Source organism: Psammomys obesus, unplaced genomic scaffold (genome assembly GCF_907164565.1).
Source record: "Psammomys obesus unplaced genomic scaffold, mPsaObe1.curated_primary_1811, whole genome shotgun sequence".
In the NCBI taxonomy this organism is placed as follows: Eukaryota; Metazoa; Chordata; class Mammalia; order Rodentia; family Muridae; genus Psammomys; species Psammomys obesus.
Genome location: NW_026596046.1, coordinates 33,209,496 through 33,236,658, shown reverse-complemented (window position 1 = coordinate 33,236,658; position 27,163 = coordinate 33,209,496). Strand labels below are relative to the sequence as shown.

General features: G+C 52.5%; 1 protein-coding gene and 1 long non-coding RNA gene across 3 annotated transcripts; one reads left to right on the top strand and one right to left on the bottom strand.

Annotated features, from left to right (window-relative positions):
* LOC129688535 (uncharacterized) lies at positions 1 to 18,969 on the top strand. The gene is made up of 3 exons (XR_008721961.1): positions 1 to 172; positions 4,306 to 4,441; positions 18,892 to 18,969. It is a non-coding gene; the product is annotated as an uncharacterized LOC129688535 (long non-coding RNA).
* Lrrc32 (leucine rich repeat containing 32) lies at positions 15,894 to 27,163 on the bottom strand. Of its 2 annotated transcripts, none has more exons than XM_055623410.1 (3): positions 27,086 to 27,163; positions 22,918 to 23,008; positions 15,894 to 19,554 (listed from the first exon to the last, which is right to left on the bottom strand). In XM_055623410.1, the coding sequence occupies exons 2-3, from the start codon at positions 23,002 to 23,004 to the stop codon at positions 17,650 to 17,652; spliced, it is 1,992 nt and encodes a 663-aa protein (XP_055479385.1). In that variant the 5' UTR covers positions 23,005 to 23,008; positions 27,086 to 27,163; the 3' UTR covers positions 15,894 to 17,649. The 2 variants fall into 2 exon arrangements, with proteins under 2 accessions (XP_055479385.1, XP_055479386.1); XM_055623411.1 differs by lacking the exon at positions 27,086 to 27,163 and adding an exon at positions 25,163 to 25,365.

Here is a 27,163-nt window from a genome sequence, read left to right as displayed (position 1 = left end):
GTGTGGGGTGGCTGCGGGGACAGAGACATGCAGGGCGGCCTCCCCTCAGACTCAGATCACTAAGCTCTGTGGCAAGGCCTGTACCGTCTTAGCCATCTCTTCAGCTCCAGCATGCTTTCAAGAGCAGCATCTAACGCCAATCCTCCAGGACTGGAGCTGCTGGCGGGTGTTGGTGAGTCTGTGGGGTGGGTGCTCTGCAGGGAATAAACTGGATGGGAGCATGGGGCGTAACAGGGGGGAAGTGATGAGGTCCGCCATGTGTTAGGCACATGGGCCTTCTTGTTCCCGTTCCACGGGGGGCGAGTGCTGCCCCGCAGGAGAGTCCTCTGGGCTTTAGCTGAGAGGGCTTAGTCAGCGGGACCCTCATTCAGGCTCCTCCGTGTGCTCATGCTGTGCAGGACTTCTTTCACTCCAGGCAGGACTCATGCTCAGAGCCAAAACTGTCCCATCTCCCTTCCTGGTGGTTTGCTGTCCCTAGCAACACCTGGCCACATGCCTGAGGCAGGGGAGTGACTTGGCGAGACCTGCTTCCCCTAGAACCTCTGGGATTGTTTTGGGGCCTATGCTGCTGTAGGGACAATAAGGAAGCTCTCAGAGGCTGGTGCCAGGCCCTCTCACACCCTCTTCTCCTAGGACAGGCTTGTTTCTCTGGGCCTGGGTGCCTGGGAGAATTGTAGCATTCCTGCTGGGTCCTCAGGTTTGCCCCTCTTCTCTTAGGACAGGCTTGTTTCTCTGGGCCTGGGCACCTGAGAGAATCGTAACATTCCTGCTGGGGGCCTCAGGTTTGTCTGTCCACCCCCTGCTGGGCCTTAGAGCTTCTGGCAGTCCCCTGGGAATCCCTCTTGGTTCAGCAGCAGGAACAGGCCAGGAAGAGGGGCACAAGTCCAGGACCATTACAGTCTGTCTTCCCGCAAGAACAGAATGTGGGTCTAGTGTGGCTCAGTGCTGTTTGTCTAAATACAGGAAGGCTGGAACTCTCCACCGCCTCATAAATGGATGTGGTGACTCATGCCTGTATTCTCAGCATTGGGAAGGTGGACGCAGGAGGGTCAGTAGTTCAAGGCCATCCCTGGCTACTTAGCAAATTCAAGGACACCTGGGCTGTATTGGATCCTGTCTCAACAAACAATGTCCCCATCCACCTCCAGAAAAAGCAAAGTATGAAACAAGAGCATGGTGCGACTAGTTGTCAAGAGGAAGGGGTAAGAAAGTCAGGAGAGGGCACCACACTCCTCCATCACCCTGAGAGAGCCCCAGAATACCTTCCAGAATCATCACTACACGATGGAAGCTGGGAACTGGCCTGCTGAGTCCAGCCCTTTTTGGAGGAAGGCCTACAGAAGTCTGGGCTGTGTTGCCTAGCCATGATTCCTCATCCCCACAATCCAGTAGCCTCACTCCCATGATTCCGAAGAGTCCAAAGCAGCCTTGGAAACCTTCAGCACAGGGTGAGGGTACCCTTTGCCAGCTGAGCCTGGGCTGGTACCGATTGTTCACTCCAGCTGCAGCTTAGATGCAATGCCAGTGGAGGAGGCTGTGCAGAAGCGTCCTCCATGAGTGGTCCAGGGGGTTGGGAGCTCAGCTGAGCACAAATGTGGGGTGCTGAGGAAGAGGCTATGCTCAGAATGGGATACACACGGGCTTGTTAGACTTCAAACCTTACTCTACATGCTACCAGCAGTGGGACATGGAGCAGCCCACCTCACCCTGGAACCACTGTGTCCCCAACTAGGACAAAGGGATGATGATCTCTACCGTAGAAAGGATTATGAATGTAGCCTAGAGAGATGGCTCCATTGGTAAAGTGCTTGCAAACACGAGGGCCTGGGTTTGGTATCCAGAATCCACATAAAAAACCCTATGTCAAAAATCCAGGTGTGATGGCATGTGCTTCTGGCCTCAGGGCTGGGGAGGCAGAGACAGGCTGATCCCGAGGCCTGCTGGCCAGCCTGCCTAGAGCAAGAGTGAAGTCAAGGCATATCCAGACCTCAAAAATCTCTCCTTGAGACAGGCAGGAGTAGGCCTGCTCGCTCCCTGCCCTGGGCTTGCATGTCCTGGGGCAGGCAGCCTTATGATCCCTACCCCTGCCACCCTTGAGGTAGTTGTGCAGCCTAGCAGCCAGGTTACAGGTTAAACTTCCTCTCTTTAGGGTCATGTCCAGCAAGCACATGGAATTCCTCTTTATGCAAATAAGGTGTTCCCAGCATCTTGACCCTGGCTAATAATGCACACTTACCCCAAAAGCCTCTACCCCACTCCCCAAAGATTTAACTAGTCTTTGTTCCCTTCATGTAACTAAACTGTCTAACTAAAGCCTGCCTCCTGGGAAGTCTGTTTGTCCTGTACTCATAGCCACTGAGGCCTCCTCACAGGTGAGTGTGCCTTCCTTAGCTCTCTCCCCTCAGGATCCACCTACCACACAAGGAAGGCAGGGTAGCTGAGCCCTAAAGGCATCTTGTAGGCCTACTCAGTTCCTTTCGTCCAGAGTGAAGCGGATTCCCTGGACTCTTCCTCATTTCCCACCTCAGCCAGGCCGATCCCACTCCTCTGAGCCCAGCCCTGTGTCACCTGTGTGACCCAGTAGCCCTGGACACCTGCCTGTCGTGCAGCTTTCACCTGGTCCTGGCTTGGCCAGAACAGCAGCAGCTCAGCCTGGACTGCCCTACAAAGGTCACCCTCCTGCCTGTCCTCTGGGTCTGAGCCTGAATGCTAGACAGTGAGTCTCTGCTCCTGCCCTCAACTGCATTTGGCACAGGCCTAACTCCACAAACAAGGTCATTGCAGATGGGGACTGGCCAAGCTGAAGTCATGTTGAAGTAGAGTAGTTTTCAATATAGCAACTGGTATGTTTAAAAAAAAAATGTGAGCAGAACACACGTGTATCCGAAGGCCATGTGTAGATTAGTGTAATCTCACCACAAGTTAGACTATCCGAAACTGGAAGACAGCTCCGGAATGGATCCTTTCTACTGCTCAGAGGATTTTAACCCTGGCCAGTGCCTTGATCTTGAATGATCAGTCTCTGTTATTTTGTTACATTTGCTAGCACACCGTCTGAAAAGAGGAAAGACAGTTTCTTTTTCTGTTGCAAATATAACACTTTCTCCTCATTTGCATCCGGCCTTTGTAACTTTGTTTCTATATTGAAGCATCCCCTTGATGTAACAGAGAGCCTGGAGGTGAAGCCTAGGCCACTGTGAGGGTGTGTCTTTGGTCTCAGGGGAGAGGCTGCCCATAGTTGGCGCTCAGGAAGGAGGGGCTAAAGCCCTCCAGACACAGGCAGTGTCCATGCTGCTGGTGGATGGCCAGGCAGGCTGAGACAGGCAGCATGGAGAAGCCTGGTATGAGCAGCCCCCAGGCTGCCAGGGTGTAGTTCTGTAGTGGCAAGAAGGCCGGGAAATGCTTAGGCCTACCACTGGGGTACTTGAGGGTGCATTCAGTTGTTCAGTCGTGTGGCAGTGGGAGCTGTGGATTGGGGGATCGTGGCGGGACTGTGGGAAGAGGATTCCCGAACATAAAACAGGTGGACCACGGTGAGGATGGGCAGGACTGGGACCTGAGTGCAATCCAGGGCACAACCTAGATCTAGGAAGCAGGGTCAGAAATTCCACGGCAACTTCAGGCACACAGCAAGTTCAAGGCCAGCTTGGGGTACTGGAGACCCTGCCTTTTTCCAAAAGGGCAGTTTGATTACTGGTTGGTTTATAGTTGTTTTACTTTTAATTAAAAATGTTATCACATTTATTTGTTTGTTATTTATTTATTTGCTGTGTGTATGTGGGCCTGTGAGCCAGAGCACTCATGTGAAGGTCAGAGGATAACTTGTAGGAGTTGGTTCTCTGCTTCCACGTGTGGAACCCTGGCACTGAGCTCAGCTCGACACACTTGGTGGTGAGCGTCTTTGCTCACTGAACCATCTAGGTTTTTGTTTTGTTTATTTATTTTTGTTATTTTTAACCATGTGTGTGGGATATGCAGGTCTTGCGGAGGCCGGAGGCGTTGGGTGCCCCCTGGAACTGGAGCTACAGATGGCTGTGAGCCAGCAGATGTGGGTTCTGGGAACTGGATTCCAGTCCTCCACAAGAAGAGTACTAGCCCTTAGCCTCTGATCTAGCTCTCCAGACTCACTTGGTTTGTCTGTTTGAGACGGGATTTCTCATAGCCCATACAGGCTGGCTCACACTGGCTAAGGAGCCAAAGCCGGCTTTACTCTTCTTCCTTCATCTCTCAAGCGCTGGGGTTACAGGCACGTACTGACACCTCAGTTCTGACCGCTGATTTGAGGCCCTTCCTTCCCATCTGCAGGGTTCACCTTCTTACTGAAGATGCTGAGGAGATAGTCCATGATGTCTGCAACCACATAGAGGTCAGCTGGCACTCTTGTTGACAGAGCAAAGCCATCAAACAACCTCCCTGGGCACGATTCAATTTGTGGCAGAAGGTAATTTCCCCCTTTTTAAAACATCAAGTGTTTATGAACACTTGTGTATCATAGAGGTGAACTGGACAAAAGTATGGGACGGTGTGGTGAGACTGGATCTTTTTGGAATGGCTAAGATCAAGAATTCGAGTGACAACACATGCTGGAGAGGATGTGGAGAAAGGGGAACCCTCCTCCATTGCTGGTGAGAATGGAAACTTGTACAACCACTTTGGAAATCAATCTGACGCTTTCTCAGACAATTAGGAATATGGGAAGGGTCTGAAGCTTCTTGGTGTAATAACATTGTCCTTTGGCTGTCAAAAATATGGTGGCCGAGGCTTCTAGTAGCCCTCAGCCAATCATTGGAAAGTCACTGGACTTTAGCCCCACCCCTTGACATCCAGGATAGAACAGGCACCAAAGGTTAAATTGATTTCCAGTGACCAACGACATCATCAAATACCCAAGATTCCATAACGAGCCAGGAGGGACTGGCTCAGATCAGATCAGATCAGATCAGATCAGAGAGATTCTGGACAAGAGACTGGAGGGGACTCTACGAGGGTTGTGTGACTGGAGAGGGTAAGGAGGCTCTATCCCCCATGACACATCTTCTCTATGAATCTTTGAAATAGTCTTTACAAGAAACCAGTAACTGTTTCCAGGTTCTGGTAGCTTTTCTGGACTGTGAGCCTGCCTGAGGAGGGGTCTGCCAGAGCACGGGTGATGGAGGGGCCGTCACGGGGGCTGAGCATGCCACCTGTGAGATCTGGTGCTCTTTCTGGGCAGATCTCAGCATGGCATTAAATCCAGCAGCTGGTGTCTACTGGAGGAAGGACTGGCTGCTGGAAAAAGGAATTCCTGTGTGTTCTGGAGGTCAGGGTATTCGTGGGAGCGTTGGGGTAAGAAGGACAATTTGTTTTTTCTTTTAAAAAGTAGTTTCCAACCTAAAAAAGGCAGAATGGACAGAGAAGACCCAGACAAGACCAAATTAAAGGCTTGTCTACAAGATAACTGACCCACCCCCACCGAGGCTCAATGTCATAAATGACGCTGAAAGGTTGGAAGACTGTCCTGTGTTAAAGGAGACCTTGGGCTTAGCCAGGGATGAGAAGGATACTAGAAGGGAGGGGACTGGGCATTTAGTGAAATTCAGCTCTTTCTTGAGGTTTAGTGTCTTAGTTACTGTTCTGCTGTGTAAAGAGACACAACGACCAAGGCCTCTCTCCTAAGACAAAGCCCTTAACTGGGGGCTTGCTTACAGATTCAGAGGGTGAGTCTGAGATCACCACAACAGGAAGCAGAAAGGCATGGTGCCGGAGCAACAGCTGGGAGCTTTGTATCTGGATACGCAGGCAATATGCAAAGAGAGAGAGACTGGGCCTGGTGTAGGGCTTTAAAACTATATGGAAAAGACATCTCTGTTGGAAGGACGCTGCTGTTTGCCGTTGCAGTCCCCACAGTCCGGATGGCTATTCTGAGCCCACGTAAAGGTGCGGACTCCCTGTCCTCAGCTGGGCCTCCTGCTCTCTGCCTGGCTTCATGTAAAGTGTCTTTAGACTTGGATGCCCCTAACCACATTTGGTATATGGCCGTTGACACAGCTCCCTGCTAGCTCTCCCCTTCCCTCGCCTACATGATCCGTAGGTACTACGTTTCCATTCATAGGATAGACTGGTGCTGTTGTTGAATGCAACTCAAGCATCCTTAAAGTGCCCAGTCTTAACCAATTTTGAATACCTATCCTGGGAGCCCCTACCCACTCCCCAGGGGGTATATAGCCATTGTTCTCTAGAATTAAAGTTGAACCAGCTCCCTGAAGTGGTTTCTGGAGTGCTTGATCTCCATACAGTGCTCAGCAGCCTTTCAGGCCTTGCTCCCTCTGGCTTCGTGGGCCGGTGGGAGATAGCCATCCCCATCCAGGCAGGAAGAGAACCACACATCTCCTCCGACAAGGCTACACCTCCTAGTTTTTTTTTCAAACAGTTACACTAATTGGGGACCAAGCATTCAAACATACGGGCCTGTGGGGGCCATTTTTATTCAAACCAGCACATTTAGGTACTTATATTACATCAATGTTAAGTTTCTCTAGTATATAAAAGAACATCTTTTTCTTTTTTCCCTTAGGAAATACATGCTAAAATTTTTAGGGACATTATTTATGCCACTTATTTTCAAATGGTTCAAAGGGAAAAAAAAAATGTGTATATAGAGAGACTGTCAGTGAAAAAATAAGAACTGGTGGCCACAGAGGAAGCGGCATGAGGGTTTGTTGTGTTATTCTTGCATTTCCTCCACAAGCTTGAAATTCTTTCAAAAGTCAAGGGAGAACTATGTTTGATGACTCAAGTATACTGAAATTCCTAAGGCAACACTGATCTACTTGTGACAACATTTATAAAAACTGGCTTATAAGAGCCACATGTATGTCTAATCAAGATAATCACTTATGTTCTAAAACTATATATAAGTAAAATAAATAAATAAAAGGTTGAAAAAAATTCCAGGACAACCCAAACCAAATTTCTAGAAAAAAATGTTTACAAGAGACTTATTTAACAAAGAACTATGATCTAGAAAATACACAAACACCTCTTAAACGATTGTGAATAAAGAACACACCAGGTGGGGCAGTGCGTGCCTGTAACCCCAGCACCCAGGAGTCCAGGTCACAGACACCGGAACAAACAGCTGTGCCAGAACTGAAGCAGTATTAAGAGTCGAGTTTACCCTCTGCAGTCATTCCTCAGCCGAACAAATGAACCCGCACTTATCACTCTTTCTGGGGTTTTGTCCTGTTGTGGCTCTTAGCCAGGCCATCACTGAGGCATGGGGAGGACAGGGCTGGCCCTGCGGTCTCTCCCTTATCTGCCCTGCATCCTTGCATTGGTCTCAGGGTTGGGTAGGGATCTGGGGAGGAAAGGACAGATCAAAGTCACACAGAGTTGGGTTGCCTACGAACTGCAGTGAGACCTCTCTGGATGACATACGCCCCCAACTCTGGTCTGCTCTTGAGAAACAGACATCTTCGGTTTTGGATCTGCTATAGTTGGTCCCCTGGCCTGTGTCACACAGCACCTGGCTGACACTTGTACCTGCCCTCCCCTCCTGGCAAGGACCCCTTTATAGGGCGACCCTCTCTGGAGGGGCAGGAATCTTCAGCTGGCCTGTATGGTCACACACGGATAACACCCTAGCTGCCAAGGTCTAACGGTGAAGAGGCCACACTTGCCAAAGCCTGCCTTTTGTCTGTAGACTTTCCCATGGAGGAGGCAGGTTGAGCTCTGAATCCTCTGGGTTCTGACAGATGAACTGTGGCCCAGATATGACTCTCTTCCAGAAAGCCTGACACTTGCTTGGCTTCCTCTCTGGCCAGGGCCTGCCTGGGGCTGGAGGTGGGTGATGTCACGAGGGTGTCCCAGGCTGCTGTGTCCTGCTGGACTGTGGGATTGCTTTTGAGGCTCTGCACAGCCATGACTCCAAGATGAAATCTAAGTTCCCTTTGCAAAGTTGTGATGGAATGCCTGACAGCAGCAGCTTATGGGGAGAAGGGGCTTGTTTTGGTCATGGTTTCAGCCCATCGTGGCAGGAAAGGCAAGGAAATCAACTCCTGGTAGTGAGTATATGGTGGAGGCTGCTTCCATCACCAGAAAGCAGAGAGTGAAACTAGAAATGGGCCTAGATAATATATTCCCAAGGACCAGTTCCCAGCGACCTCCAGCAGGTCCCTACCTCCCAAAGCTGCCAGAGTCTCTCAAAACAGTGCAGCCAACTAGAGACCCAGTGTTCAAAACATGAGCCTGTGGGGGACACTTCAAATCATACCAAATACAGAAAGCCCCATTTACTATTCTGCAACTCATAACTAGTATCAAAACTACCATCTTTGTTCACACCATGTTTAATTTACTTTTCTATTGCTGTGATAAAACAGCACGATCAAAGCAACTTATAAAAGAAAGTGTCTAATTCAGGGCTTACTGTTTGGGAGGGTCAGAATCCATGACCTCACTTTGGGGAGCATAGCAGCAGGCAGGCAGGCGTGGTGCTAAAGCAGCAGCTGAGAGCTTCCTGTTTAGACACTACCATGAGGAAAAGAGAGGTACCATGATAGACTGTGCCTTAAACTGAATAGGAACAAATCTTTCCTTCCTTAAGTGCCCCGTGCCAGGGAGCTGTCCCAGCAACTCAGAATCTAAGACTCTCGTGTTTTGATCATCTTTCCGTGTCAACAAATTGACTCTCTATACATATCATGTTGTATGAGGAACTTATGTGAAGCTGATAGAAGCCTTCTCATTTGCACAGGGCATTTCCAAAGGCCTGAGAAGGATCTAACAGTTTTATACTCTTATTCTGCATTCTTTGTGTTAAAGGAGACCTCCTAAATTATATAAACACCAGGCCCCAAAAGCCCTGGATGTGTTCATTGGCTATGATAAACATTCTCACACTCATTTTTTTTTTTTTTTGGCTGACTTTTTATTTCCTTAGGACCAGTTCCTAGAGATGGAATTGCTGGGTCAAAGCAGACACACATTTTTTAAATTCTTGAACATATCACCAAAGGGGCCTCCAGACGGGGTGGCCCCGCATACATCCCGAATGAGGACGGTGTGGTTCTGACGGGCTTGCGTGTCTCTGTGACTGTGGCTTCCGGTGTTGTTGTTGCTGTTATTCATACTTCTGAGAGGTCTACGGTCATCACGGGTAGGAGTTTTATCATCTGTGAACTTGGCTGGGAAGAAAACAAACCCCAAACTAAACCCTACACCTTTCCTCCCACTGTGAGCCTCTGCCTGACGTGTAGCTTCCTTGAATATGGGACATAATCTATATAATTCTGTCATCAGCTCCTGCCACAGGCAGAAATCAGGCTTTCTGAACCTTGTCAGAGCTGCTGTTGGTCTCCCATAACGTCCTTCCTTCACCATGGCCTGGAAAGCACATGTCAGTACACTTGCCTTATTTTGCAACATGCTAAGGAGAGCATGTGAAATCACAGCATGGTTTAAAAAAAAATGTTTTGTTTTGTTTTTTTTTTTGACAATGGCATTCAGAGGAACTGGTTTCCTACAGAATCTTTTGTCTCTTTTATGACTCAAAAATCTTATTTTGAAAAGAGGTCTGTCTGTCCGTCTGCTTTACCAGACTGTCATGGGGGCAGAGCAAATCTAGTTCCTAGTGTTTACTGACTGGTGTGCTCATATTTCTTTAATACTGGCGCATGATACAGAAGGAGAGGAAGGAGTCCTCCTGAAGCCCATAGCAGAGCCGTGCCCTGGGTCAGGTGCCAGGGATTAGAGGAGACAGACTGACCCCTGCCCCTGAGAAACTCAATGTCTAGATGGAAGGTGCCATTTCATAGCTCCTGCCACACCATCTGCAAGTCCAGTGTCTTTAAAAAAAAATCAGAACTGGGGAGATGGCTCAGTTGTAAAGTGCTCACTAAGCAAGCATAGTGACCTGAGTTTATGTGCCCAAACCACATTAAAAAAAAAAAAAAAAAAGCCAGGTGAGGTAGTATGTGCCTGTAATCTCAGTGCTGGGGAGACAGAGACAGGACCCCAGCGGCTCTCAGGCCAGCCAGCAGAGCTGAATCAGCAAGCTTCCACGGTCAGTGAGAGATCCTGTCTCAGAAAACATGGTGGAGGGCTGGTGAGATGGCTCCCAGGGTAACGGCATGAGCCGTGCTTTCCTGGTGACCCGAGTTTGCCTCTGGGCCCCTCTAAAAGTTGAAAGGAGAGAAACAATTCTACAGAGTTGCCTTCTGACCTCCACAAGTGTCGCGTGCACCCTGTACATACACACATCTCTCTCTCACAAACACACACTACTAAATATACCAAGTAAACTAAAGCAACAGCAAAAGATGGCTGTTTTCCTTTTACTCTTTAACAAAGGCTAATTCAAAGCAAAGTGAGTTAGACATGGTTGTGGTGGTTTGAATGAAAATGGCTCCCATAGGCTCATAGGGAGTGGCATTATTAGGAGGTGTGGCCTTGTTGAAGTAGGAGTGGCTTGTTGGAGGATGTGTGTCACTAGGCTGAGGGGGTGTGCTTCGAGATTTCAGAAGTTCAAGTCAGGCCCAGTGGCTCACTCGCTCTTCCTGCTGCCTGCCGATCCAGATGTAGAATGCTCAGCTACTCTACCATGTCTGCTTGTATGTTGCCATGCTTCTGCCATGATGACAGGGGACTGAACCTCTGAATTGTAAGCCAGCCCCAATTTTTTTTCCTTTATAAGAAAACGGTGGTCATGGCGTCTCTGCCCAGCAATAGAACCCTAAGGCAGTGGCAGAGAAGAACAGAGGAAGACGATTGTCAACCTTTGGCCTACACAGGCCTGTGTGAGCATGCATGCAACACACGAAGAGAAACCCAGCTTTTCATGTTTCCATGTGAAACAACCACTCTAGTTTTTTTTTTAAGCTTTTAAATATTGTAAACTAACCAAAATTGTGTAAATGCTTGTGTGGGCCAAACCAAGCATGGCTGAAGGCTGAGTATGATCCAAAGATCATCAGCATTCAACCTTTGGCCTAGAAGGTGGACTCTGGTTCCTGTTCCTGCTGACCAGGGAGACTGGGGCCTTGAGAAGGGGGAGATGGAGAAGGAGATCCGAGGCGCTGGCTAAGTAAATTAAGAAAAGGAACACTGGACTATCATGTGCTCCAAATATCATGAACTTCAGAAACTGAATGGAGCAACATCAGTTTATTTGAGAGGATTTCTTCAAAATATGGTTAATTTTTTTTTAAGGTACAGGAGACTATTCAGATTACAATCCTCTTTTTAATAAAGTAATGATAACAAATCTAGAATATATACACATTTGTATTTGCACACTGTTTATTTTTTGTCAACAATGACTCAGTCATGGGGTAAGCAAACAAAGGGCTTGAGAGAAGAATGGAATATGGTTGGGGAAGCTGGTGGGACAGGCTGACAGGGATGTGAGGAGGCCGGAAGCCAAACCCATTCTATGGAAAAAATCGTAAGAATAGTAATACTTAGGAAAATATTGCTTTGGAATTGGGTCTTTTCACTCCTGCCTGCACAATGCTTGAATCCCAGAACACACCCCTGCCCTACTCCATTACAGCTGGGTTTCTTCCTGATGCCAGGAATGGAATCAAAGAACTCTGGGGCATGGCGGGGAGGGCCTTCAGTGCAGAGCCTCAGGGCCTCAGGGTCCACAGCTCAGTCTCTGCTCTCTGGAGCTGCTTAGATGAATGTGGGGGTGTCAGTCTCTCAGTTTATATCCACCTCTACCTCAGTCATGATCAGGTCGTCAGAGAGGATTGCCCTGGGTCCCACCCTGTCACAGCTGTCTTCTGAGTCTCCTGTCACAGCCCATCACACACTGCCATTGTTGTTAATGTGTCTATGAGAGAGACTGTTTATTTCCTTAATGAGAAGAGCCCAGGGAATCTTCATGGCATGCCGGCTGTTTTCAGTGATTTGGTCACTTATTTGGTCTTCTTTTCTTTGGTTCACACCTTTATTTAGTCTTTCACTTATTCTCTCATTCATTCCAAAAGCACGTGCTGCTGCTGGCCAGTAAGTTTTTGAGTCTTCTAGTTCGTAGGGTGCTTTAGGTGGAGGAGGGTGGACCCATGACAGAGTCCGGGAAGGCCTCCACTTCTTGGAAAGGTAGAGTGGGCAACTTGGGTGCTCTCCTGCGGAGGAGAGACGGTTCCGGAATGGTGGGTGATACTGAAGGAGCTGAGAGCTCAAGGAGGAAGCCCCAGGGTGCTTTGGCTCTCCTGCAGCCAGATGGGGCTGGAGTTTGGCTCTCCTCTCTGCTCCATGCTGACATCCTGCTGTCCCTGTAGGCAGCTCAGATGTCTTCCAAGCCCATCTCATTCCTCCAGCTGTGAGGCCTGTGCCTAGCGGCAAACACTCTCAGAGCACGAAACCTCCCTTGCCACTGACAGCTTCCTGGCTTGTGCTACAGCTGGCATCTCCTCTCCTCTCATACCTCAGGCTTTATCTAACTGTCCCCATGCCCCCCGCAGACACAGCACCCAGAACCTTGAGTGTGTTCAAGCACTCAGGTGTTGCAAATAAGCAGGCTTGGGAGTGAGCCCATTATATAGATGGAGAGGTCGGAGACACAGCAGTAAGATTTGCCCTTACTTCCAGAACAAACGTGGTCCCAAGAGCAAGAGTGACCCCAGATCTGAGTTCAGTTTCACAGATGGAGTTCTCTCCAGGCCAGCCTGATGGGAAGTTGGAGATGGGAGTCATGTGGAGTTGGGTAGGAGCTGGGTCCTGAGAACCTAGAGAGGCTTGAAGTTGGGATGGCCAAGTTCAGGGAAAGCACAGCTGGGGAGGAGCCAAGCTGTTTATTATGCTTGGTCTGAACTCCAAACAGAGCTGGTGGAGCAGCCACTCCAGTTCCTATAAACAGCTCGGGCCTCCCTCCTTCCCTCTAGCCCTCCTGTTCTCAGCACAACTGTTTCTAGGGAGATAGAGGCAGTGGTGGGGTGGGGAGACAGGATGAGAAGATGGGGAGGGCAGAGAATGAGAGGACAAAGATAAGACAGAGTCCTCAAGGCACGGGGAGACCAAGGGCAGCGGAGGCTAGGAAGAGATCACGCTTATATGCTGTTGCTGCCCCTGAATGTCCATGTCCTTCTGCCCTCTGCCCTCTCTGGATCCTCTGGATCTGTTTGAAGGCTGGTCTTAAGCCCAACAGTTCATAAGTCCTGGAGGGAAGGGTCTATTACTTTGGGAAATCTTTTCTGAGCTCACAGTCCCTGGGGACACACAGAGGACTCTGGGTAGGAATTTTTTCCCCAGGGCTCTTAGTCTGATGGTGGACCAGGCAGATACTCAGTGCTAGGGGGTGAGGTTTTCATGGGGTACTGGCAGCAGGAGGAAGCAATCCAGGCCATCTCCTTAGAAGAGGTGGTCCATTCAGTCAACAGTAGCAGAAGTTTGTGGATGAGCTGGGGTGGGTGGGACGTTCCTGTGGAGGATGGGAAAGCCTGAGGTTGTGAGGGTCAGATGCTGGGGCTGCCGGAAGTTAAGATCACCAGCTCATTGCTGCTCGTGGTGGTACACTGCTGTCATCCCGGTACGTAGGAGGAGGAGACAGGATGATGAGTTCAAGGTCATTGCCAGCTACATAGTAAGTTCAGGGGCAACATGAACTACAGGATACCTGAGTCCAAAAACAGAACAAGAAGCAGGTGAGATGGCTCAGCAGGTAAAAAGCATTTGCGGCCAAGCTTGACCATCTGAGTTTGAGCCTTGATATCCACAGTGGTAGAAAGAGAGAAGTGCTTCCCATAAGTTGAACTCTGACCTCCACGCACATGTGCATGGATGCAAATAAAACAAGAAAACCAAACCAAAAAACAGGAAAAAAAAATATATATATATATATGAAAAAGAAATCACTGCCTTTAGAGTGGGTTGAGCCTGGGTTTAGGTCTCAGCTCTAGAATGTCAAGATACAACAGAAATCTCTTCGAACACCGTAGGAATAAGGCCCATCAGCATGGGCTTAGCTGGACATGCTTAGTAATGGACAATAAATGGTAGGTGACAGCAGAGAGGGGCTGGAGGGACCTACCTCTCGGGGTCCTGCGGGCTGCCTGGAGGACAGGGCTGTTTGCAGTGTGCACTGACCCAGGCTCCTGGATGAGGAGGCAGCTGAAGCAGGGATGGGGAGAGGGTGCACAGGGCCCCTGGAGTATTGGGGCACCACAGGTGCCTACTGAACTGGATGAGTTGAGGATGACACCCCGGGTGGCCTGTGACAGGCACATGAGGGCCTCCCTCTCCCTATAACTGGCTGAAAACTCAGTAAACTGGATGTTCTGATGACCTAGTTGGCAGCCGTGTCCATATTGCACTGAAAACAGGATTTTCTGCCTCACTGGGGGGTCTTGGCCAGGTGAACAGGCGCTGCTGTTTGTCAGGAAAGGAGGTCAGGGGCCTGGTGGGGTCCTGTAGGATGAGAGGCCCACAGGCTTTGAGCTGAGCCCAGCCCATGCCATGGCCTGGTCCAACTTTCCTTCACTGAGCCCCTACTGTGAACCTTCACATCCCCAGCACTGGCCCATGAAACAGGAAGTTCAGTTTCCCCTCTGGAGAAAGAGAGCAGGGAGCAGAGAGGAGCTGGGGTGAGGTTGAAGGCAGAGAAGCTATTTGAAAGAATGTTTAGGAGAAGGAAAGGCTGTCCATCGAGGGAGGGCACAGTGATGGCTTCAGTTGTGGAGCTGTATCCAGGTGCTTGGAGGTCAGAGAAAGGCTGGGCTAGAAAAGAGGCAGGCTGGAGTGGAAGCTGGCTGGTGCCTACAGAGGGCGAGTGCCTAGGGGTTGTACCAAGCTGGGCTGCAAGGGACCAGCTCCAAGGGCTGCAAGTCGAGTAGAAAGGTGGGTATCACTTCTGCGTCTCACTCAGTCCCTCCTGAGCCGCCCCATGTCTGCCCCTGACGAGCAGCTCCTCTCCCTCCCTCAACCCCCTCTCTCTTGTGGGGCCAGGTACCATGGAACCCAGAGGAGCCAGCCCTGAGCAGGAGTGAGGTCGAGGTGTGTCCAAACCCCTAAAATCTTGTCCTGAGGTGAGCAGGAGTACTCCTCCTTCCCTGCCCTGGGCCTGCATGTGCTGGCACGTGTAGTCCTGTGTCCCCCAAACTTTGCCCACATCAGAGGAGGTCTCATCGTCACAGCAAGACTAATCTTTCCCTCTTCTTATAAGGTCATGCCCAGCAAGCACCTGGAATCCCTCTTCATGCACAGTGGGAAAGATACTCTCTCTCTCTCTCTCTCTCTCTCTCAAGTTCAGTCTAAATCTGCAGCTTGACTGCCTGCAAACTCAGTTCTCCTGGATTCCCCTAGGGTTCTCCTCATCCCCTGGCTCTCTGGCTGGCGATGCCTTTGGATATCTCCATAGGGGCATTTGGGAGGGACAGAAGAAACATCAGTTGGAGATGGCTGGAGAATGAGGAGGGGCTGGGAAACAAGTAGCTTGAGAGAGAGGAGACAGCTTCGTGCATGGAGTTTAAGGAGGCTGAGGGTGAGGTGAGGGGTCATGGTATCCAGGTTCAGAGATGAGAGGCCTAAAAGTATGCGGATCTTGTAAGGAAGCCTTAGGAGACCTCAGTTAGGGTAGAGAGAATCTGCTGTGGACAGCAAGGGAAGGAGAGGTGGGAGAATGTACAAAAGTCTGTCACTGGCTTTAAGATGTGAGAGAGTGAGTACAGAGAAAGGCAGGGAAATGTAGATGCCAACAGATAGGAAGAAACAGTCCCCAGTTTCTCAGAATTAGGGTGGGGCACAGGTGGCTTAGGGTATGACGAGGCTGTGATGGAGGCTGAGGCCCAAAGCCCAGGGTGGGGCTGGCCAGCAGTTAGTGTTGTCTCATGAGGAGTGAAAACCCCTGATGGGAGAAGAAAGGGTCAGGAGGCAAGGGCAATGGTGTGGGGTTCTGGAAGCGAGCAGGCCACACTTTCTCCAAAATTATACTTTAATACATTCATGTGAGTTATACAAAGGGCTGGCCCCAGGGGCTGGTGGTGGCCAGTCCTGGGAGGTGGCAGCAGCATGATATAGTGTTTCAGAGCTCAGGCACAGGGGCCATGACTCGGCCTCCAGGCCGAGAGAGAGTGCTGTGTGCAGTAGCACCGAGTCCCCACAAGCTGCCCCAGAGAGGGCTGCAGCCCTGGATTTGCCATTGATTCTCTGAGCCTTTAACTGTCTCTGGGCCTCAGTTTCATTGCCTGTGAAATGGGGCAGAGAGAGTGGTGTTTTCATCTTCTATACTACCAAGTGCCCAGGCAGATGGGCTGAGCATAGGAGAGCTGGCAAGCAGGCTCTGTGACTAGGCTCAGTGCTCTCTTTCCTCCCAGCAGCCCACGGGTCTGGAGAATGAGTGGGGAGTCTGAGAGTCTTTCCTTATTTCCATTCTTGGTGAGGATAGGCACTGTAGCTGGCCTTGCCTCGTGCTGTGACTTCTGGGAGTAGGAAAACACACAGGGGAAGATGCTAGGCATCCAGCTCAGAGCCTTGAGCACGCAAGGCAAACACCCTACCACTGTGCAACAGGCCAGCTGTTCCCCCCCCCCCAGCTTCTGCCATTGGCTTCTGTGATTCTGAACAAGGCCCTAACCCTCAGTTTTCCTATCTGCTCAACGGGGAGATTTCACTCAATGGTCTCAAACTCCAGGAATGAGACTGTGGAAGCAAGAAGAGAAAGGGAAAATTCCTCCGAGTCTGTAAATAAATGAAGGGCAGCAGCAGAGTAGAAGTTCTGTGGGCGCCTGTCTGAGAGGAGGGAGGTGGGAGGACATGGGTCTGATTCATTTTTGGTTTTGGCATCTCTCTCCACTGTGGGGCTCTCAGAGGGGAAGTAAGGAACCCAGATAACATAGAAACCTCTGAGAGTTGGCTTGGACTTGCTTCTGCAGCTGCTGAGCTGAGTGCAAACCAGAACCAGATAGCAGAGGTTCTCCCTCTTGGCTCAAAAGTCAGGGTGGGGCTGGGATGGAAGGAGGCCTGAGCAGGGGGCTGGGAATCCAGGCAGCACTGGGGTCAGTGTGCAGAAGGAAGGGCACCGAGGGAAAGGGCCCGTCCGTGGCAGGACACGGAGCGGCCTGCGCCCGGGGGGGAAGCCTAAGTGTACACACTTCAAGCGGGAGCAGCTGCAGCCCCGGGATCCTGCAGCCCCAGGAGCCTAGATTCAAAACCTCTGCGAAGGTTCTGGCTCTCTTTTCAGGTCACATGCTTTTCATTTCCAAAGAGGCCGGAAGTCATTATCAGCAGATGCAACAGAGCTCTGGGTGGAAATGGCTCAGACAAATCCTCTCATGAGTGTGGCTCTCCCTTGCCTAAACACAGCCAGCCAGGATGGGTTCTCCCTGACCAGCTGGGGATGCAGGGTCTGGGGGGGGGGTGTCTCCTGCCTCCCCACTGTGTGGTTCTGTGACAGCCTCCCCTGCTAGAGAATAGGATAGGCACGTGTTTCATTTACTAAGACCTGGAGGAGGATGTGCCTGACACAGATGCTCAGAGATCTGTTGGTGGCCTCTGTTCAGAACTGCCCCACTTTGGGCTCCACAGCTGGACCACATCTGCAGCCCAGAAAGCAGCTTCCTGTCTGTGGGGTAGGATGCAGGGGGCCCTGGTCACTGTGTAACCTGAGTTGGGACCCCAACTTCTCTGCCCCCTTGGCTTCCACTCGGAGTGGGAAGAGGCTCCCCCACCCTGTCAGGCTTTGTATTGCTGGCCGAACTTCTGCCTACGAAGGAAGCAGCAGGTGGCTAGTGTGGTGAGGATGACGGCAGAGGCCAGTGTGAAGGTGAGGATGATGATGAGGTTGACATTCTCGAGCCCTCCCTTCTCACAGTCCTCTGGCCGCACGAGGCTCAGGGACAGCTCCTCCTGGGAGCTGAGGTGGCAGCTTAGGTCCCGAGTACTGTCCACGTCCACTCGGCCCTGGTGCAACTGGGCTGCTAGCCAGCCATTGCCGCAGCAGCTGAGTGGGTTTCCCTGCAGGTACAGGCGCCGGAGGCTGGTCTCCAAACCGCCCATGGCATCGCCGGGCAGGAGGCGGAAGCTGTTGTTCCGCAGATCCAGCACCTCCAGGGACACGGCGTGTGTCCAAGCAGGCAGGTGGCTCAGGCGGTTCTCGGCGAGGTTAAGGCGCTTGAGATGGCGGAAGCAGGGCAAATCTACCTTCAAGACAACCAGCCCGTTGCCTTGAAGCTCCAGTACCTCCAAGGATGCCTCCAGGCCCACCAGGGCTCCCGTGGCCACATCCAGACCAGGGTTGCCAGAGAGGTCCAGCTCAGTAAGCGGGGTGTGGAGGAAGCTGCCTGCCCGGAGCATCTCCATGGAGTTCCCTGCCATGTTCAGAACGTGAAGGGTGGGAATCCCAGAGAAGTCCACACAGCCCCGGGGACCTGGCTCTGCGTGTCCCCCACAGGGACTCAGCTGGTTTCCCCGTAGGTTGAGCCTCTGCAGGCTGGCCAGGCTGGCAAAGGTGTAGGGTGGCAGTTCTTGGAGGGCATTTTCCTGCAGAAGCAATGTGTGTAGGGACCCCAGGACTTTGCTGCCCAGTTTCAACGCTTCCAACACATTGTAGCTCAAGTCCAAAAGCATCAGGCCGGGCAGGGAGCCCACACGCCGGGCCTCAAAGGACCGCAGGCAGTTTCGGCTGAGGTTGAGGAAACGCAGGGAGGTCAGATGCTCAAGAAAGCTGGCAGGGACCAGCTCAATCTCATTGTAACTCAAATCCAAGTTCAGAAGCTGGGAGAGGGGATGAGTGCTGGCGTTCCGGCTGGGGTTGGACAGTGAGGAGGCTGACCAGCTCTCCGAGGGCTCATGGAGGTCCTCAGTGTCCTGGGGCAGCCCCGCAGGGAGCTGGATGAGGTTGTTGGAGACATTCAGGTAGGCGAGTTTTGGGAATGCGGCCAGGTCAGGGAACTGGAGCAGCTTGTTTTCCCGTAGGTCAAGCCACGCCAGCTGGAACTGGGCCTGGGGTTCCGGGGCCGTCTGGAAGGCCTCAATGCTGTTGCAGCTCAGGTCAAGTACCCGCAGCTGCTGGAGGCTGAAGTCCGAGATGCAGGTGAGAGAGTTCCTGGAGAGATTGAGGTGGGCCAGGCGGGGTAGGGCCTCGAAGGCGCCATCCTCGATGTCCATCAGGACATTGCTGTGGAGGTCCAGCTGCTCCAGTGCCGGCATGCCCCAGAACGTGTGGCGTGCCAGGCGAGTGAGGCTGTTCTCCGCCAGCGAGAGGGTGCGCAGGCTGGGGGCTTCACCCAGCAGCCGCTCCACCAGGCTGCCATACAGGCTGTTCCCAGACAGGTCCAGGGAGGCCACAAGGGGCAGGCGACCTAGACCACCGCTGTTCAGTGCCGTGCCCATGGCAAGCCGGTTGTAGGCCAGGTTGAGGTGCTCCAGGCGAGGCAGGGCCTGGAAGACCCCGGGCTGGAGGAAGCTAATCTCGTTGTCACTTAAATCCAGGTGACGAAGAGCCGTATAGAAGCCCAAGGGGGAGGCTGGGACACTCTGTAACTGGTTCCCAGACAAGTAGAGAGCTTGGATGTCCAATGAGAGCACCGAGGGGACCTGACGCAGGCCAAGGCCCTGGCACAAGGCCTTCTTGTTCACCTAGGGATAGCAAGATGGCAGAGAAGCTGGCGTTAATAGGGACAGGACAGGGTTCTCTAGAAAAGATGACTAGCCCTCCTCACCCAAGCTTAGGGGGCTTCCCCACAGACCCCCAGGACGTTAGCCTAGCCTCCACCCAGCTGATGACCCCATGCTGCCAGCCCTGCCTCCGCAGTCTGGGGTTGCAGGGCAGAGGGGAGCAGTAGACAGTGAAACAGCAGACAGATCTCAGAATAATCAATCAGTGCTGACTATTGTCTTGTTAAATGGGAAGCTAAGCCATGCTTTGCTCAGAGTGATCGGGAAGCAAGAATCAACACGACCAAGATGGGCCCATAGCCTCTAATTCCACATCTGGCTCCTTCCACATAGGCTGGAAGCCTCATCAGGAAAGGCTGATGGCAATGGGGAAACCCCATAGGCTCTCCTGCCGGCCCCTTTGATTTGGTGCTCCTGGCAGTGTCTGATCCCATCCTGTGACTTGGGGTGGGCTCTGGACATAATCCTTTCAGCAGCCGCTATCTGGCCTGTATCAGTGGCCCCACTTGTGGGGGCCTGGTCCAGCACAGGGCCCTTCAGGTAGGAGGAGTGCAGAGACAGAGCAGGCGGAAGGGATGCCAGGACCCAGCAGTTCAACTGAGTGACCACTAGCAGGACACACTGACATCGACTCTCCAGTGCCTTACCCCAAAATTAACTACTTTACACACCAGCACTTTCAGACTGGTGACCTCGTCAGAGCCTCACAACAGCCCACCCGGTATATAGGGGCGATCTGAGGAGTATATATATTCTTACCAAAGTACAGGTTGCGGAGGGTAGGGGAGATTTCAGGGTCACCCAGTTGGTATGGAAGGAGCTGGGATTTGAACACAGGGCTTTTAGCAACTCTTGTCCTTCCACAGAATGTGCCTTTAAGGACCACAGTTCTATGCAAATGTGCATCTCCGGCTGGTTGTTCCCAGATTCTCACCCCAGGGACCCCAGCCCTCCCTAGCAAACACTGTGACTTCTACACCAGCCACCTTAATTTTGCCCCTGCCCCCAGCCTATCTCCAGTGACTCCCACTGAGCTACCCACCCACTCACACCCCACCTTGCCTAGGGTGCCCTTGGCCTTCACACACAGCAGAGTCCATCAAGACCATCTGTGTCACCAACCTGCCCACTCACCCCAATCCCATTGACATGCAGTGATCATGCCTAGCCACTGCTTCTGCTTTCTTCCATGCCCATCTCTGGACACGTGTGGAGCACATCCGTATGTGAAGTCCCCACAGAGAACCCCAACATCTCTTCCACCACGGCCCTCCCTAACTGTGATTTCTCCCTATGACTTTGTGCCCCTGAACAAATCTGAGTGGAGGCCTGCAGACAGTGGGCTAGGAGCAGAGAGGGACTCCTTTGATTGACATGGATGCCTTGGACCTGGCTCACAGAAAATGCTCTGGAAATGTCTTTTATGAACGAGTTGCAGACATCTGTGCTTAAGTAAAGGGCTGAGGCCTTGATCCAATCAATGCCGGAAAGAAAAGAGCTAATCCAGATATTCAGATTAAAGCCAGAAAGGGACACTGGATCAGAATGAGCTAGCCCACCTGCTGTCCAGATGCTGTGGAGGCCTGCCTCGGCAGAGACTTGCCTGGGTCACAGGGATCCAGTGGCTAAGATAGCAAGGAGGAGATGCGGGACCTCTGAGGCTCCTCCTGAGGACCTCAAGGTGAACAGGGGTGAGCCAGGGCACTGTCTGGCCACGGGCACCTCTGTGAATGCCTACTGCATAAAATACTTAAAAAAAAGCTGCCAACTGGGGCTCTAGGAGGCCCAACAACACCCCTCTCTCCTCTCTGTCACCCACAGGAACTAGACGCCTACTTGCTGCTTAGCTCCCAGACCACCCTGCTGTAAGCAGTAGCAAAATGAACCCAATGCCAATATGAATTTCCTTTTGTGTAAGCTGAGCCTTCAGCCTCTGAGGTACCCAGGTTGGCTGGACCAACACCACCTGACACTTTTACCCTTCATTTGATATGCACATGCCACACCCATGATCCCTCTCATCTGGATGAGCAAAGGCTCCTCAGGACAGCAGCTCCAGAGGAACCATGGAAGGAGTTGGTGTAGTCTGTCACTTACTGCAGAGGTCCAGGGGAGAACCTGGTACCCTCCACTCGGATCTAGCCCAGACTTCAGAAGGAGGTTCCCTGAAGTCCATCTCAGAACCCTCCTCCTTAACTGCGAGCTCTGCCTGCCTGCCAGGAGTCTGATGGGCCTTGGCTGGGGTATAGCATCCCTCTTCACTCTGCTGTGTCGGCCACGGCTCTGCTTTCTGCATGAGTGAGGAGGGGGAGAGGGCATGCCACCCAACTCTACTTCCCATCCACACACAGGAGGAACCTGTGTGAGGAGACACGGTAGCACGGATAGCGCAGGGGAGCTGGGTTTGAATTCTGACTCTGTCACGTCTACCGTCGGGGCCCGCGTGGTGGCATGTCTCCTCTGCTGCTGTGTGTAGAACTTTCTTGGACGGCTCAGAAAGTCTTTTCCTGTCTATCATCTCATGCTTCTCAGAGGGTCCCTGCCTCATGGCTTACATCTGCAGCGGTCAAAGCCCTTCACCATTATAGGGTCTCAGGTGGGCATATGGTGATGTCTGAGGCCTTCCCTCCCATTATTCTCGGGGGGCCTCCAGGGAAGAATTGTAGCACACAGACACCAGGAAAGGGCTGCTGGTATTTCTGGCCTCTTTAAGCACTTATCCATTTTGTGCCCAAGTACAGCTGGTGGCAGGCTTGTCCTGCTTCTCAAGTGTACTAGATCAGTGGCCCTCAACCTTCCTAATGCCGTGACCCTTTGACACACTCCTCATGTTGTGGTGACACCATCACCCCCCCCATCACCACCATAAAGTTATTTTCATTGCTACTTCATGACTGTACTCTCTTTACTGTTATGAATTATACTGTAAATAGCGGACATGCAACCCCTGTGGGGGTCACGACCCACAGGTTGAGAACCACTGACATAGAGGGTCTTCTGCCTGTACCTCACAGGGCAGCAATGTCTGTAGGATCTGCCTGGCTTGGAACAGGAAAAGAACAGCAGTAAATTAAGCTTGGTCTCTGTCCCCTAAGAGCTCTTGGTCGGCCAGGTAAGACAGTCTTGGGCCTTGCACAGAGCACCCCAAACCCTCCATCTGCTCAGCATGGAGATGGGCTACAGGGTCCTCACCAGTCTAGCGTGTATGCTCAACAAATATCAAGGCAAAGCTCTATCCTTTTCTGGGTCCTTTAACCTTTGCTCCCGGGGCCCACCCCCCAAGGGCGGGATCGGCACAATTACTCTGCCCGCACTGTGTCTTACCGTCCTACACGGCACCTGGTCTCGACGCTGAGAGATAGCCAGGCCCGGGGTCAGCATGGCCAGGAGGAGCAGGATCTGGTGGCTCATGGCTCTGCCAAGGGTGGAGAGGAAAGAGGAATAGTAAGACCACTGCCCCGCCCACGGCCAGCAGCACCGGCTTGAGGCCCTCCCTCCAGGATCCTAGGCCAGGACTGCAGGCAGGGGGCACGTGGAGCCTCAGGGGAGCTGAGAGCAGAGGTGTCCCGGAATGTGAAAGGCTGAGGTAGGGGCCAAGGATTGCAAATTTGAGACCAAGCTGGGTCAGGGGAAACAAGACTTTGAAAGCAATGTGTGATGGTCTGCTTTGGGTTTACCTAGAGCCCACCGGAGGCCATTGAAATAGCTCAGGGGTAGAGGCTCTTGCCATCAGATGATGGAAGAAGAGAGCTGACCCCTGGGCCGCCCACATGTCTCCCTCCCTTCAAATAAATAAAATGTAATTTAAACTTAAAGAAGGTCAGCCTGGTAGAACACAATTGGGAGGGGTGCTCAGGAGGTAGAGGGACCCGAGGCCAGGGCTGTTTGGAGGGAGGTGGGCCTCTGGCTCCTTTCCCTCCAGACCCCAAGCAGGCGCCCAGCCCAGGTCCTTAGGCCCCAAATGGAATGTTTCACTCTCTGCAAAACCTTCATTTTGACCTTTTTCTTTCGGCTGAAATTCTCAGACCTTGCCATTGTTCAGGGCTGCCCCGGGGCACGAACAGGAAGCCCCACCCCAGCAGGCTGCCAGCTCTCTACTTTCACTGAGGGCTATGGCTGCCCTGGGCTATGGGCCCATTGCAGTGTAAGCTGCCAGGGCGGAGGCCCATGGAGATCCCAGGGCCCCTAAGCAGGGGTGAATCCCTGTGGACTTGAGCCACGTGCCGAGGAGACACAGATCAGGCTGTTAATTTAATTAATTAAGGGATGAATTTGAATCCACTCACTCCCACACTGAACGCCATCTCACATCTAGCTCTGAGCTGGGAAACAGCGATGGGACGGTGGGCCAAAGAGATCACAAGCTGGACAGAGCATGCTTACACGGAAAGACCACAGCACTCAGAGCTGATACATCTGACAGATCCCCCTCATCTCCTGCTGTGTGGCCTCACACAGGTCCCTCATCTCTCCGACCTTGTTTCCAGAGGTAAATGGCAACCATGTGGAGTTTTGTCGAGGAGACATGAGACATTCTATGAAAGTGCCCCAGCGTTTTACGCCTCGAGATCAAACCTGACAGTTACTATCAACTCATTTAATCCTCACAAGGACTCAGCTCCATCTTCTTACACTTATCAGATAGAAGGAAAATAAAAACAAACAACAAACCAAAACAAAACCCAGGCTCAGAGAGGTTCCGCAATTCACCTAGGACAACACAGCTGAGTGGTAGGCTTAGGCTCTGCGCCCTTCACCTCCACACCTGAAGGCCTCCCCCAGTGGGTAAAAGGATGAGAGCTGCCATTCTGAAGGCGGCCCTGGGAGAGAGCTGCAGGCCTTTGCTGGCTCTTTTGACTGTCGGACCCCACTGGTGATGAATCTCAACACAGTGGCTGCTCATCTTGCTGAGACACGCAGGGACCAGCATGGCCCTTTCAACTCTCCCTCCTGGCTCCCCCGCGGCCCAGCCCTGCCTCCCAGCACTCTGTCTTCACTGCGGGCTGTGAGTTCACGGGAAATTTTGATCTTTTGTTTCAAACACAGTTCCCACCTGCTTAGCATTGGCATGCTCAAAGCTCCATGAAAACCTCTGGCCTTCATCCCCAGGGCTCTCGGGAGCCCGCCCTCCCTAGGGCAGCTCTTGGCTCTCACCTGCTTCTCATTATCCCCGCTCTCCCTGGGTTCTGAACACCTGCATTTCCTTTGGACCTCTGGGTACCGTTCACTGTCCGAGCCCACCCTTCCTTTGCCCACCCTATGGCTGAATACCTCCCATCCGGGGAAGCTTAGACGCCATGACCTCCTGAAGCCTCTTTGGGTTCCCTATGGCTGGCCTTGTTCTCACAGTTGCTAAGCTTTGCACAGTCCAGGCTGGTGCACAGCAGAGGCCCCGCTGTGCCTCCCCACCCCTTGGAAAGAAAGTACCTCTGGGGTCCCACCTCATGACACAGGCAGACAGCACACCAGCATGAAAGTCTCCAGTGTGGGGCAGGTGAGGGGAGCACCCGGCACCCTCTGTCTCCATGCCCCTCTCCTTCCCTATCCTACCGGGTTCAAAGTCGCCCACCTGAACTGCAACAGCCGTCTCCACTTTCTGTGTTCTTGCTCCCCTCCAGTACTGGACAATCTGTCCCATACATGGCAGCCAATGAGCCTTAGAACCACACGTCAGATCCTATGAATCACTTTGAAATCTCCAGGCTTCACTCTCTCTCCCATCAGCTCCATCTAGCACCTCCTTCCCCTCAGAAAGCTCCTCTGTGACGCCCAGGACCTTTCTGCCTGCCTGGGGCTCTGTGCTGCTGTTCCCTCCTCGGCAGAGAACATTCTTGCTCAGGCTCCTGTGTGTTGCATTTCCCCCCTCACCCAGTTATCATTTGTCTCAATTCTTAAGTAGATGCTACTGAAGTTCTCTCAGGAAACACGTGGTGAGTAGTAAGGACAGGCCGGGACCTGAGGTTAAGACGGAGACACCAAAGGGACACTAGCTCTCCTTCCTCTGTCTAATCCTGTTCTACTCCAGCGTGGGGCTGCTGTACAGCCAGAAGGGACAGTCCCCGCTGACCCACAGAATTATGATAGAAGAAGCCCTGTGCTGTGCCCGATCCACAGCGTCTGAAGACTTCAGTCTCACGGGGAGGGTCAGGGTATTTGAACCCGGGCTCCTGTCAAGCCCCCCACCTCGGTAGTCTGCTTCCCCACGGAAAGTCCTTTCACCTCTCCTGCCTAGGTGATTCATCTGGAGCACACACCAGTTCCCACTTCGCTGGCCACCCTTAGCCGTGGGGCGGATCGGGTGGGGCGTGGCCAGGAGAGCGCTGGGACACTACAGTTCTCCCCTGCTGGTTCCAGTACAGGGGGGCTGAGCATCCCAGGTGAGGGATGTGTGCTGGGGACAGAGGCCCTGGGTCTGCGGGCAAGTGGCTGGATTCTGACTTGGAGAAAGTGTCAAAGAGTATCTGTGTATGTGCTTGTGTGTGTGTGTGTGTGTGTGTGTGTGTGTGTGTGTGACAGAGAGGGGGGACAGATGGACAGAGATAAAGGGCAATCCTCGAATCCTAGTAAGACTGCCCCTGCCATGCAAGGAGGCTACACATGTTCCTAAGCACTTGGCTGATGGCAGGTCTCTTAATTCTCACACCCACCGACGGAGGTGATTACTGTAACCCCCATTTACAGACCAGAAGACTGAGGCTCAGGAAGGTGAACTGTGATGGCCACAAACCATTACACTCTGGAGCCCCTAGGTAAGCTGGCACAGGGGCTCACCCAGATCTACAGACCCTGTGATCTCCAGCAGTGCGGACCCCACTGGACCCCTGTAGCACTCCCTCCCAGAACCCGAGGTTCAGAGAAATGACTTACCCAAAGTCACTTGTACAGGAAACAGAAGAGCCAAGACCAGAATCCAGCCCCTCTGTCTCCAAAGCAACTGCCAAGACGTCCCTCCTAAGTTGCCCAGGAACCCAGGGGCCCAGGCCCAGGAGTAGAGCGGGCAGTGGAGCTCCCAGTCTGCTCTGACGCACTGGCAAAGGGGGAGAACAGCTTCAAGGCTCACAGGGCAGTGAATCACTAGGTGCAGCCCATTCTGGAGACATCCCACATTTCGGGGGAAATCAGACCTTAACCCGAAGGAATGTGGCAATGGTGCGAAATGTCAGGGTGGAGGTGGGGCGGGGTCCCCCCACCTATCACCCATAAAGAAGGTCGGCTTCAAGGCTCCCCAAAGCACGCTGGGCATGCCCTCCAGAGACAACGGCGGTGGTGTGGAAAGCCCATGTCTGCCTGGGGTAGACCTGAATTCAAATCCTGATCTGCTTGCTTGGCTGTGTGCTTCCAAGCACGTCCCGGGGGCTTCCGGCCTTGACTTTCCCAGCTGTCAAATGGGAACGGCCATCCGAGCCCTTCCCGGGGTAGAGCCACTGAGGCCTGGGTGCCGAGGGGGACACAAACCCAGCTCCCCGCGCTTCGCCGCTCCCACCACCCCTACCTGGCTCAGCGCCGCCGCCGCCCGGCTCGTCCGCGCATCGTTCGGCAGCCCGCGGGGTCCCGCCGCCGGGCCCGGCCG

Coding starts and splice junctions, on each gene's coding strand:
- Lrrc32 (XM_055623410.1), bottom strand. CDS start 23,004: ATGAGCCACCAGATCCTGCTCCTCCTGGCCATGCTGACCCCGGGCCTG. Junction 19,555..22,917: donor ACCAGGTGCCGTGTAGGACG/GTAAGACACAGT, acceptor TGCTATCCCTAG/GTGAACAAGAAGGCCTTGTG.